This window comes from Pelobates fuscus, chromosome 8 (genome assembly GCF_036172605.1).
Source record: "Pelobates fuscus isolate aPelFus1 chromosome 8, aPelFus1.pri, whole genome shotgun sequence".
NCBI lineage: Eukaryota > Metazoa > Chordata > Amphibia > Anura > Pelobatidae > Pelobates > Pelobates fuscus.
The window spans coordinates 174462101-174476432 of record NC_086324.1 but is presented as its reverse complement, the minus strand read 5'-3'; the positions used below and the strand labels follow the sequence as shown (position 1 = coordinate 174476432).

Sequence of the window (14332 nt, the reverse complement as noted above, 5' to 3'; positions counted from 1 at the left end):
ATAAATTATTTAATAAAGCTGTGGACAAATTTTCCCATATACCAGGTGTCAGTGTGTTATTGGGTTAGGTATGTGGGGGGTTTTTTGTCCAAGGTTCCGCCAGCCCATATGGCGACTATACACCGGTCATGTAGCCCCATGTAGCCAAAGCGCAGCTTAAGCGGAACAGGGCCTTGACAGGGGTTAGGAGGCGGGCCCAGGAGGAACAGACAGGACAGGTGGGTTATGGGATATGTGGGTTTGGCTATTTAAGGGAGGAGCCATTTTGTAAGGTTCACTTCTAATTTCCTACCCGGTTCAGTTTGTCCCGCCCACCCTCCCTATATATTTATGTTTAGATATGGGTTTCCCGTTTTTTCACAGCGGCGGGATAGGGAGCTGAGAGAGAGGACATAGGCTCCCTATGAGGAACGTGAGGAACATGGAAAAAAGTGGAATTATGGTCAATGGTGGTTTCGAGTCCTGGAGGTGGCTCAGAACCTGGTGGGGCAGGGGTATCCGGGTATACCCCTGCCATGGTTACTTATGGTTGGCACTTGTTCGGTTCAAGTTGGCGAGGTTGGAAAATGTCGTTACATATTTGTATTTGTTATGTTGGGGGTCATTGCCCTCTATTAAAAAGAAGGATACGGATGAGAGGGGCGGAAGGTGGGGGCAATGACCCATGTTTATATGTTAACTTATTTAAAGCAATATTATCGTTATATATATTATAAATTATTTAATAAAGCTGTGGACAAATTTTCCCATATACCAGGTGTCAGTGTGTTATTGGGTTAGGTATGTGGGGGGTTTTTTGTCCAAGGTTCCGCCAGCCCATATGGCGACTATACACCGGTCATGATCATGGTGGCTTTACACCCTGTGGTCACAGGCAGACACCATCAGGGACACCATACATACTCATCAGTCCAGACCTGGAGAGTGTGGAGATTGTGGTTCACAAGCCAAACACACCCAGTACTGGCCATGAAAAGCCTGTCTGCTGCCTTACTCCGGCTGAGCTGGGCTAGCGGGTATCTGGTTATTTCAATCAGCAGGAGAATGGTGTCTGCTAGTGGCCCACAGGGCAGTTGACTGCCTACTCCCCTTGTCAGCCTTCTCTGTTTGTCTTGTATTAATATGCCTAATGAAACGTGGCAATATCTAATAGGAGATTAGAGACAATGTTTTACTCACTATTCTGCTGATTTATTGGCACATTGCCAGAGCCCACGTGGAGGTTATACAGCACTAAAACCAGGAGGTGCAGAATCAGGTCCTGTTAGGGGAAATAATCTGTATTAGAAGACTAAATAGCAATAGATAATATAATAATAATAATGATGATAAGATCATCAATAATATTATCATTAAGATCATATAATAATCTAATAGCAATACATATAGCATATAATAATCTAATAACAATAAATAATATATAAACTAACAACAATAAATATATGATATAATAATCTAAAATTAAAACATATCATATGATAATATAATAGAAATACATGTAGCATATCATAATCTAATATTAATACATGTATCATATAGTAATCTAACAGTATTACATGTATCAAATAATCTAATAACAATACATACATCATATAATAATCTAATAGCAATAATCATATAATCCAATAATAATACACAGATCATATAATAATCTAATATTAAAACATATATCATACAATAATCTAATAGCAATAAATATATCATATAATAATCTAATATTTAAAACATATATAAAATAATCTAATAATACACAGATAATATAATAATCTAATATTAATACATATATCATATTATAATATAATAACAATTGTGGCGAAACCAACCTCGCCACTGTGAACTGGAGAAGCCTGGTTGCTCGCCTGCTCCCTTTGGACTATGGCCCTGCAGGTTAAACCGTTTATTTTCCCTGCAGAAAGGCTTATTCGTGTGATCTGAGTGCCATTCATCTAATAATGAGCGCTCAGATCAAAGCTATCTAGGGATATGTAGAAATGTGTGTTTTATGTACTAAATGTATCAGTTTGTAATTTTATGTCTTTTACTATCTTTTTGTCTGCCATGTGGGTAATGGAGTTTGGCTCTGTCCTTGGAGATAATTAGATTCCTTCCCCAATTATCTCCAGGCCAGAGGGGAGGGATTGTGAGGCATTGTGGGAGGTAACTCATGTGTGATTGGTGTATTGTGTAATTGTTGTAAATCCCTCCCCTGCATGGGAGAATCCCATATAAGCCTGTTGTGTGAATAAATCAGTGTTGTTGCTGTTTAACCCTGAAGCTGAAGTGTTGTCTCATTCTTGGGGGGAATTTGACTGTATGCCGATTGCCAGGAGTGTAAGCTGTTCATATTGCTTTTCCTGTTCGGCTGCTTCCAGGGTTCGTGTGTCTGCTGTTCGAGAGTTGGTGAATACGTGTAGTTTGGAGTTCGGGAGGTGGGTGATTGCAGTAGCTGCTGGTCCATGGAAAAGGGGATTATCGCCTAAACGGTTTTTATCCTCTTGTGAGCGAAACGGTCCGCAACAGCAATAAATATATCATATAATAATCTAATATTAATTCATATATATCATATAGTAATCTAATAGCAATGTATATATCATATAGTAATCTAATAGCCACACACCTAGATAAGTAATGTTATCATAGTTTAAAATCCTCTAATTTATAGTTACCGCCTCTGCTGGGAACTGGGCCATAGATCTACTCCACACACACTCTCATAGCCTTCAATATTCTGCCTACCTGGGTCCTCTGAGTATAAAGCCTGGTTCTAATGCATAGTTACATAATTAAATAGTTACATAATTAGTTACATAGTCACATAGGCTGACATGACATAAGTCACATGTGTCCATCAAGGTCAGCCTTTCCCACATCTGTTTTTACTGTTGATCCAAAGAAAGAAGATTTTGGAAAAAATTGGAAAAACTAAAATATTTCTTGACCCCAGAATGACAATCAGATCTCTTAAGAAGTTATTACCCAACATATTAATTATATCCCTGAATATTATGTTTTGCATGTATGCATCCAGTTCATGTTTAGACATCTGCACAGACTGATAAAATTACTTCTTCAGGAATAGATTTCCACATCCATATTGTTCTTACTGTAAAAAAAAAAAAAAAAAAAAAACCTTTCCTTTGCCTTAGATGAAATCTCCTTTCTTCCAGTCTAAATGTGTGACCTCGTGTCCTATGTATAGCCCTGTTTATGAATAGATTTCCAGATAGTGGTTTGTACTGGCCCCAAATATATTTGTATAATGTTATCATATCTCCTCTGAGGTGCCGTTTTTCCAAACTAAAGAGATTAAAATTTTTTAACCTTTCTTCGTAACTAAAATGCTCCATTTCCTTTTAGCAATTTTGTAGCTCGTCTCTGCACTTATTCTAGTGTGAGGATATCTTTCTTTAGAACAGGTGCCCAAAATTGCACAGCATATTCAAGGTGTGGTCTTACCAGCGATTTATAAAGAGGCAAAATTATATTTTCATCCCGAGAATTTATGCCCCTATTTATACATGATGAAACCTTACTGGCCTTAGCAACTGCAGATTGACATTGCATATTGCTGCCTAATTTATTGTCTATAACAATTCCCAAATCCTTCTCGTGTGTGGTTATCCCTAATTCACTACCATTTAGGGTGTAAATTGCTTGTGCATGCTTGACCCTGAAGTGCATAACTTTGCATTTCTCTACATTAAATGTCATCTGCCATTTTAGTGCCCAGGCCCCCAATCTATCCAAATCCCTCTGCAGCAAAGCAATATCCTGCTCACATTTTATTACTTTACAAAGTTTTGTGTCATCCGCAAACACTGAAACATGGCTTGCAATGCCCATTTCAAGATCATTTGTAAATATGCTAAATAGAAGCGGTCCCAAAACAGAACCCTGAGGGACATCACTTTTAATGACACCATTACCATTAATGACAACTCGTTGTACTGTATTATTAAGCAAATGTTCTACCCAAGAACAATCATTTTTTATGTAGACCAATTTCTTTTAGTTTGAAGACTAACCTATTGTGAGGAACCGTATCAAATGCCTTGGCAAAATCCAAGTAGATCACATCCACTGCAACACCCTGATCTATATTTCTACTTACTTCTTCGTAGAATGCAATTAGGTTAGTTTGACATGATCTGTGTTTCATCAGCCGATTATTGCTGATAACATGTTCGTTTCAATGAATTCCTGAATATTATCCATTAATAACTTTTCAAACAGAATGATTGTGAACCCTTTTTGAATATATGAACCACATCTGCCTTCCCCCACTGCAGTTCTAGTGTCTGAGTCTGTCCCAGTCTGTTCTTACCTCCATGTTTGTAGAACCAGGTGTAGCAATGAGAACATGTGTCTGAGTATTTATACTTTATTTAAAGTTACTCTGTGTGACTGAGATCTCTCACACAGGAAGATTTCCTCGTATATGGGCTGCAGGGAGATTCCCTTCCTATCAATAAACTGTAAAAAACAAATATGAAGATACTTTGATTTATGTTCTTCAGTCGCTTCCCTTTACTCTGTATTCTCACAGACCAGTTTTACCCTAGCAGTTCTATGTTATGTGTCCCCACTCACCAGATATTCACAATACCCAACTCTGTCCAGAGTCATACAGGCTCCCACAGGTCGGCCCGCCGTGTTCTAAGTCCTTTATACCCACGTTTTAAAGGAACACTATAGTCACCCGGACCACTTTATCTCAGTGAAGTCGTCTGGGTGCTATGACTCTGTACCCTTACCCATGCCATGTAAAACATTGTAGTTTTGTAAAAAAAAACACAATGTTTACATTGCAGGGTTAACTCATCCTCTTGTACTTAAAGGAGAATAGCTTTTTCCCCTTCTTGCACGGCACCAGCGGAGGCAGGTTCTCTCTCCCCTGTAGGCAGCCAAAGTAATTGCAGGAGAAGGCACGGAGATGGAGCCAGCAACAGCTGCTTCCCGAACCTTTGGCTGCCTGCAGATACTGCTGTAGCCCCACATCGATGGGGAACAAACAACCATGTCCAGCCATGTACCTAGCTCTGCCTGAGGAGTTCTATATTCTGTGTGCCGTGTACCTAGCTCTGCCTGAAGAGTTCTGTGTGCCATGTACCCAGCTCTGCCTGAGGAGTTCTGTGTGCCATGTACCCAGCTCTGCCTGAGGAGTTCTGTGTGCCATGTACCCAGCTCTGCCTGAGGAGTTCTGTGTGCCATGTACCTAGCTCTGCCTGAGGAGTTCTGTGTTCTGTGTGCCATGTACCTAGCTCTGCCTGAGGAGTTCTACGTTCTGTGTGCCATGTACCCAGCTCTGCCTGAAGAGTTCTGTGTGCCATGTACCCAGCTCTGCCTGAGGAGTTCTGTGTGCCATGTACCCAGCTCTGCCTGAGGAGTTCTGTGTGCCATGTACCCAGCTCTGCCTGAGGAGTTCTGTGTGCCATGTACCTAGCTCTGCCTGAGGAGTTCTGTGTTCTGTGTGCCATGTACCTAGCTCTGCCTGAGGAGTTCTACGTTCTGTGTGCCATGTACCCAGCTCTGCCTGAGGAGTTCTGTGTGCCATGTACCTAGCTCTGCCTGAGGAGTTCTGTGTTCTGTGTGCCATGTACCCAGCTCTGCCTGAGGAGTTCTGTGTGCCATGTACCTAGCTCTGCCTGAGGAGTTCTATGTTCTGTGTGCCATGTACCTAGCTCTGCCTGAGGAGTTCTATGTTCTGTGTGCCATGTACCTAGCTCTGCCTGAGGAGTTCTATGTTCTGTGTGCCATGTACCCAGCTCTGCCTGAGGAGTTCTGTGTGCCATGTACCCAGCTCTGCCTGAGGAGTTCTGTGTGCCATGTACCTAGCTCTGCCTGAGGAGTTCTGTGTTCTGTGTGCCATGTACCTAGCTCTGCCTGAGGAGTTCTATGTTCTGTGTGCCATGTACCTAGCTCTGCCTGAGGAGTTCTATGTTCTGTGTGCCATGTACCCAGCTCTGCCTGAGGAGTTCTATGTTCTGTGTGCCATGTACCTAGCTCTGCCTGAGGAGTTCTATGTTCTGTGTGCCATGTACCTAGCTCTGCCTGAGGAGTTCTATGTTCTGTGTGCCATGTACCCAGCTCTGCCTGAGGAGTTCTGTGTGCCATGTACCCAGCTCTGCCTGAGGAGTTCTATGTTCTGTGTGCCATGTACCTAGCTCTGCCTGAGGAGTTCTATGTTCTGTGTGCCATGTACCTAGCTCTGCCTGAGGAGTTCTATGTTCTGTGTGCCATGTGCCTAGCTCTGCCTGAGGAGTTCTATGTTCTGTGTGCCGTGTACCTAGCTCTGCCTGAGGAGTTCTATGTTCTGTGTGCCATGTACCTAGCTCTGCCTGAGGAGTTGTATGTTCTCTGTGCCATGTACCTAGCTCTGCCTGAGGAGTTCTGTGAGCCATGTACCTAGCTCTGCCTGAAGAGTTCTATGTTCTGTGTGCCGTGTACCTAGCTCTGCCTGAGGAGTTCTATGTTCTGTGTGCCACGTACCTAGCTCTGCCTGAGGAGTTCTATGTTCTGTGTGCCATGTACCTAGCTCTGCCTGAGGAGTTCTATGTTCTGTGTGCCGTGTACCTAGCTCTGCCTGAGGAGTTCTATGTTCTGTGTGCCATGTACCTAGCTCTGCCTGAGGAGTTCTATGTTCTGTGTGCCACGTACCTAGCTCTGCCTGAGGAGTTCTATGTTCTGTGTGCCATGTACCTAGCTCTGCCTGAGGAGTTGTATGTTCTCTGTGCCATGTACCTAGCTCTGCCTGAGGAGTTCTGTGAGCCATGTACCTAGCTCTGCTTGAGGAGTTCTATGTTCTGTGTGCCGTGTACCTAGCTCTGCCTGAGGAGTTCTATGTTCTGTGTGCCGTGTACCTAGCTCTGCCTGAGGAGTTCTATGTTGACTGTGTGCCATGTACCTAGCTCTGCCTGAGGAGTTCTATGTTCTGTGTGCCATGTACCTAGCTCTGCCTGAGGAGTTGTATGTTCTCTGTGCCATGTACCTAGCTCTGCCTGAGGAGTTCTGTGAGCCATGTACCTAGCTCTGCCTGAGGAGTTCTATGTTCTGTGTGCCGTGTACCTAGCTCTGCCTGAGGAGTTCTATGTTCTGTGTGCCACGTACCTAGCTCTGCCTGAGGAGTTCTATGTTCTGTGTGCCATGTACCTAGCTCTACCTGAGGAGTTCTATGTTCTGTGTGCCGTGTACCTAGCTCTGTCTGAGGAGTTCTATGTTCTGTGTGCCGTGTACCTAGCTCAGCCTGAGGAGTTCTATGTTCTGTGTGCCGTGTACCTAGCTCAGCCTGAGGAGTTCTATGTTCTGTGTGCCGTGTACCTAGCTCTGCCTGAGGAGTTCTATGTTCTGTGTGCCGTGTACCTAGCTCTGCCTGAGGAGTTCTATGTTCTGTATGCCACGTACCTAGCTCTGCCTGAGGAGTTCCATGTTCTGTGTGCCATGTACCTAGCTCTGCCTGAGGAGTTCTATGTTCTGTGTGCCATGTACCTAGCTCTGCCTGAGGATTTCTATGTTCTGTGTGCCATGTACCCAGCTCTGCCTGAGGTGTTCTATGTTCTGTGTGCCATGTACCTAGCTCTGCCTGAGGAGTTCTGTGTTCTTTGTGCCATGTACCCAGCTCTGCCTGAGGAGTTCTATGTTCTGTGTGCCATGTACCCAGCTCTGCCTGAGGAGTTCTGTGTTCTTTGTGCCATGTACCTAGCTCTGCCTGAGGAGTTCTATGTTCTGTGTGCCATGTACCTAGCTCTGCCTGAGGAGTTCTATGTTCTGTGTGTCATGTACCCAGCTCTGCCTGAGGAGTTCTATGTTCTGTGTGCCATGTACCTAGCTCTGCCTGAGGAGTTCTATGTTCTGTGTGCCATGTACCTAGCTCTGCCTGAGGAGTTCTATGTTCTGTGAGCCATGTACCTAGCTCTGCCTGAGGAGTTCTATGTTCTGTGTGCCATGTACCTAGCTCTGCCTGAGGAGTTCTATGTTCTGTATGCCACGTACCTAGCTCTGCCTGAGGAGTTCTATGTTCTGTATGCCACGTACCTAGCTCTGCCTGAGGAGTTCTATGTTCTGTGTGCCATGTACCTAGCTCTGCCTGAGGAGTTCTATGTTCTGTGTGCCATGTACCTAGCTGCCATGAGCCTCTTTTGGTTTACAGGTTATATAGCAGGTTTTGGATATATGAGTTGGAGTCCAAGTCCTTTAGGATTATTATAATCTTCATGGGAGTTTGCAATCTCCACGTTGTTTAAGTAGACTAGTTTTCCGTAAATGCCGTGACAATTCAATAGTAAATTCAAGTCCAGGATGTAGAATACAATTAGCTTTCGCAGGTTAGGTTACCTCCAAGTGAATCGTGAGTTAGTAAGTTTTGTCCAAATGTATGGTTAATAAGCAGGTTTTCTCCAAACGAATTAGTAATAAGCTTGGAAAGTAGCAGGTTGGAAGAAATCCTTGCAGGACATAACAGGTTATGCAGGAGCCAGGATTGTAGTCTTGCTAGGATCAGAACACAACGACAACCAATGTCAAAGCAAATTGGCTAGGGAGGCCCCTAGTGGAGAAAACTGGAACATATTATAATAAAATAGAAATAAGAGAAACAAAATTCTTTGTCATCAGGATAGGAACCTGACAGTCAGTGAGTGAGGTACATGATCCACTTCATCTCTTGTTGCCCCATTTTCCCATTTGTATCTTCGCCTCTCCAATTCATGCACACCAATTGAATTCCCACAAATGTCAAATGAGTTGGATCACAGTTGTGGTGGTGCTTCATGTGAGCCGACAAACTGTGCTTCTCAAACCCCTTCTTAATATTTCTTGTATCCGTATCTGTAGCGCTCTAGTTGTTCTGCCTACATACCCTAAACCACATGTGCAAGTAATTAAATCGATAACTATTTTAGAATGACATGTGATTAGTTGTGTTATCTGAAAGGTATTTTCTTTGTCCTTACACTTTTGGGGGTTGGAGAAAGAGGTGATGTGTCTTTTAACTGACCCACTATTTTTGCAGGCTCCACATACGTCGCATCCATAAAAAACACTTTTTTGCTTAAAAGCATTGGTTCTCCCTATTTGGTCCTTTATATGATTTTTTACCAGATTATCCTTTAAACTAGGTACTCCTCTATACGTTAACATGGGTCTAGCAGGTAAAATTTTACTTAAAAGGGTGTCGTTTTGTAAAATTGGCCAGTATTTAAAAAAAATATTTCTTAGCTTATAACTTTGGCAATTAAAATCGCATATAAAAGCGAGACTGTGTGTGTCGTATATTGTAGTAAGGAATTACGGTCTTTCAAAATGACTTTGTGCCTTGCCTGTTCTAATAAATGAACGTTATAACCTTTCTGCTTAAAATCTTTAATAATCTTACATGATTGTACTTCAAAGGTTTCGTCATCAGTACAGTTCCTTTTAATTCTTATTAATTGTGCTTTCGGGGCATTAGTTAGTCAATGTAACTGTTGACGTCCACTTGTTGGAAGTACGTCTTAGTCTTTATAGAACCCTCCTCTACATATATTTGGAGGTCTAAAAAATTAACAGAACTCTGACTGTAATGGCTTTCAAGTTTTATTCCCCATGCATTGTTGTTCAGCTCTGATAAAAAGAGTTGTAAGGAGGATTCATCTCCTCTCCAAATTAAAAAAATATCGTCAATATAGCGTCGATAGAGCACCAGGTTCGCATCCCAGTCACGCCTGCCATATATATTAGTGTGTTCCCATGATGACCTGAATTAATTGGCGTAGCTGGGAGCGAACCTGGGGCCCATCGCCTTCCCACAGTCCTGAAGATAAAAGTCTGCTCTGAACCAAAAATAATTGTTTGTTAGAATCCATTGGATTCCCTCAATAATAAAATCTATTTGGTCGTTATGGAATTCTTTGAATTCCTCCAGGAAGAATCCTGTAGCCTCACAACCTCGTTCATGAGAAATAATAGTGTACAATGAACTTACATCAGCGGTGACTAAAAAGTCACCTTCTTTCCATACATGGTTAAAGTATTTAAAATGCTCAGAGTATCCTTAAGATGGCTGGGACATTTTGGAACTACTACTACTGCAGATATATCCCTCATCCATCCTTTGGTGAGATGGAATATGGTTGGCCATACGGTTGGGGTCCTCTTGGTGGTTAAGAGTCAGAGGCAAGAGAAACCCACAATATCTTATTTATTTAAGACATTTCCTTATACAGGAATGTGTTAATTTGTCTAAGTTTAATGTGTAACAGTCCCCTTCATTTTCATTTTCAATGTTACCCACGAAAGGCGTATTGTCGCCATTAAGGCTGATAGGTCTAAAACCTCCTAACAACAACCAACCCCCCAAAATGAGACACCAACACAACAGATGTATGGGCAAATTTGCCCACTGCTTTAATAAATATATAAATATATAACTTAAGCTAAACATACCAAAGTCATTGCTCCCACCCCCAGCCATCTTATATCTAAACACATAAAGTGCAAATGCATTTACTTAACGAAAGTGTGGTAGGGGTATAACCAGATACCCCCATGCCCCTGAAGTTCGTAGCTTGAAACCATCCAACTCAATAAACAATTGTGTAACCAAACTTATATAACCAACTGTCTTAACTACTCCTGCTCATTTCCTTAACTAAAAGACCTTCTCCCACCTTTACCTTCACCTCACCAGCACTGCTCATACCTCGATCCCTTAATCCGTCTTAGCTCCGCCACACAGAGGAAACAACGCCTTGCTTAAACCTTCCTGGATGCATTAATGCAATAAATCCCAACCCACCTCAGAGAGGTGAACCTCATCCTGATGAAATTACCCAGGCAACTTGGCCTCCAAAATCGGGTTGTCTACCCCCACATATCAAATTTAACACATACCCACACACAGACCTTTACCCATATCCCCTGTAACCAAACCATTTCAGCACTATCTGGTCCTCCAGGAAGCCCAGATGCTGACCCTTAAAATGAGCTGCGGCTTTCCTCTTTATCCAAAAGATGTAATGACCAACAATTCATGCAACATGACCTAGGGAGACAAGAATGTAATGTACAACCACAGACTGAACCCCGGAACAACCACAACGCTTAACACGCTTTTTAAACTCACAGACTGAACCAACCCTAACTGAAAAACCCAGAAGAACTGGAACCGAGAAAGCGAAGACCCATCCCTGTGCAACAAGAAGCAACCCTTAGACAGGTCACCTCGCCAGGTACTGGGAAATGTTGGCTACTGGGCAACTTCCGGTTGACGGCCCTTTCACTTACGCTGGCCCCATGCCAGCTTTGCCAATCCCGAAGGCCTGTACTCCAGGCGCAGCCCCATCTAGAACAGGGGAGAAAGCTTGTGTGCAAATATTTTTTGTATACAGTGAAATGGATATTTTCTTATTACTTTTAGAGTTTAAGGAACACTATAGGGTCAGGCACACAGAAATGTATTCCTGACCCTATAGTGTTAAAACCACCATCTAGCCTGCCTGGCTCCCGCTGGCCTCCCTAAATATAGTAAAATCGTACTAGTATTCAAGTCTGCAGCTCCTGGCTCTGCCCCTGTCTGCCTCAGACCTGCCCCTGCCTGCTAACATCAAGAGAAGTAGTGGTCTGATCCAATCACAATGATTCCCCATAGGACTGGCTGAGACTGACAAAGAGTCAGATCAGGGGCAGAGCCAGCATGATTCAAACACAGCCCTGGCCAATCAGCATCTCCTCATAGAGATGAATTGAATCAATGAATCTCTATGAGGAAAGTTCAGTGTCTGCATGCAGAGGGAGGAGATACTGAATGTTTGGATGCATTTTAGGCAGCCATGACCCAGGAAGGATCTCTAACAGCCATCTGAGGAGTGGCCAGTGACGTTATCACTAGGCTGTAATGTAAACACTGCATTTTCTCTGAAAAGACAGTGTTTACAGCAAAAAGCCTGAAGGTAATGATTCCACTCACCAGAACAAATTCAATAAGCTGCAGTTGTTCTGGTGACTATAGTGTCCCTTTAAATCGGCCAAACAAAATTTGGCGACAAGTCGCTAATAGCTAAAATGACTGTCGCTGATATTAACAAGTCACTGTTGTTGCCAAACTATAAGATCTCAGCATGAGTGGCTTGTAATTCCCAGCTGATGGGGCTTTAATTCCTCCAACAGAGTTTGATGGGAGAGGATAACTGTTTGTTACCGACTCATTTCTAGTGGGAGCAGTAAAGGCTAACAGCGATATAGAAAGGGTAGGAGATACCGGGAATAGCCTTCCAGTGGGAGCAGTAACAGCGATATAGAAAGGGTAGTAGATACCTGGAATAGCCTTCCAGTGGGAGCAGTAACAGTGATATAGAAAGGGTAGTAGATACCTGGAATAGCCTTCCAGTGGGAGCAGTAACAGCGATATAGAAAGGGTAGTAGATACCTGGAATAGCCTTCCACTGGGAGCAGTAACAGTGATATAGAAAGGGTAGTAGATTCCTGGAATAGCCTTCCACTGGGAGCAGTAACAATGATATAGAAAGGGTAGTAGATACCTAGAATAGCCTTCCAGTGTGAGCAGTAACAGTGATATAGAAAGGGTAGTAGATACCTGGAATAGCCTTCCAGTGTGAGCAGTAACAGTGATATAGAAAGGGTAGTAGATACCTGGAATAGCCTTCCAGTGTGAGCAGTAACAGTGATATAGAAAGGGTAGTAGATACCTGGAATAGCCTTCCAGTGGGAGCAGTAACAGTGATATAGAAAGGGTAGTAGATACCTGGAATAGCCTTCCAGTGGAAGCATTAATAGTGATATAGAAAGGGTAGTAGATACCTGGAATAGCCTTCCAGTGGAAGCATTAATAGTGATATAGAAAGGGCAGTAGATACCTGGAATAGCCTTCCAGTGGGAGCAGTAACAGTGATATAGAAAGGGTAGTAGATACCTGGAATAGCCTTCCAGTGGGAGCAGTAACAGTGATATAGAAAGGGTAGTAGATATCTGGAATAGCCTTCCAGTGGGAGCAGTGATGGCTAACAGTAAAATAAATTAAATCTTTATTGTTGCATTTATTTCAGTCAATGAATGACAATATGCTAGTATGGTTATCAATGGTTACAAGGGATATTCGTGCAGTCTTAGCAATATTCTGATTAATTATAGATTCAGCTAGCTTATATACCTTTTTTACAGCAGAATTATAATTTTTTGGCATACGTATTATGGAACTTCACCATTGTGACCACCACCAATCCGGTTCATTTGTTAAATATGACAGTCTCCCGGAACCTTAACAATGTTCTTATTAATCTTGTCAAGATCTTGGACAGTCTCTTCGTCTCTTTGATTATATCTTAAGCATTAGACGTGTGCATTTAGATTAATCACATTTCGGCCAAATGCCAAATTAGTCAGCATCCAAAATTACCGAAAACAATAGATTGTTGATCTAGAAAAAATGTCCATTAGTTTTCTTTAGGATAGCAACGGATAGCAAAACAGGCTGGGCCCAGTGGGACCATGGCTCCAGCCAGCACTTTCACACACTACATGCACTACACACACACAACATACACTACACGGAGTACATGCACTACACACACACAACATACACTACACGGAGTACATGCACTATACACACACAACATACACTACACGGAGTACACACACTACATGTACTACACACACACTACATGCACTACACACACACAGCATACACTACACAGAGTACACACACTACATGTACCACACACACACCATACACTACACGGAGTACACACACTACATGCACTACACACACACACTACATGCACTACACACACACAACATACACTACACGGAGTACACACACTACATGCACTACACACACACACAACATACACTACACGGAGTACACACACTACATGCACTACACACACACACACAACATGTACTACACACACACTACACGGAGTACACACACTACATACACTACACACACACACTACACAGAGTACACACACTACATACACTACACACACTACACGGAGTACACACACTACATACACTACACACACACACTACACAGAGTACACACACTACATGCACTATACACACACACACAATGCATTCACTTCACACACCGCATATAATATACCCACTACATACAGACACTGCATCCACTACACACACACACACCCTGTCCAACATGTCCTGTTTGTACAGTTTTCCCTCGGTGTGGCCTGGAGACGTATGTCAGTATGTATGTGTTTATTGCCAGCTCTTTATAGACTTTAACTCTCAGCACCCAGTTTTATGTCCATGTTTCGGGTGCTAAACGGCCACAAATGACTCAGGTCCCTCCTTTGTGAGACTCATTAAACACAACGTC

At 42.8% G+C, this 14332-nt stretch overlaps 1 protein-coding gene across 1 annotated transcript in view; it reads right to left on the bottom strand.

Annotated features, from left to right (window-relative positions):
* LOC134571035 (microfibril-associated glycoprotein 4-like) overlaps positions 1 to 4357 on the bottom strand; it is a 35839-nt gene extending 31482 nt beyond the window's left edge. The window contains exons 1-2 of the mRNA XM_063429077.1: positions 4328 to 4357; positions 1180 to 1261 (exon numbers count right to left, since the gene is read on the bottom strand). Coding sequence (XP_063285147.1) covers positions 1180 to 1261; positions 4328 to 4333 — 88 coding nt within the window. The 5' untranslated portion in view covers positions 4334 to 4357. The remainder of the gene's footprint in view (positions 1 to 1179; positions 1262 to 4327) is intronic.
* Positions 4358 to 14332: the final 9975 nt, after the last annotated feature.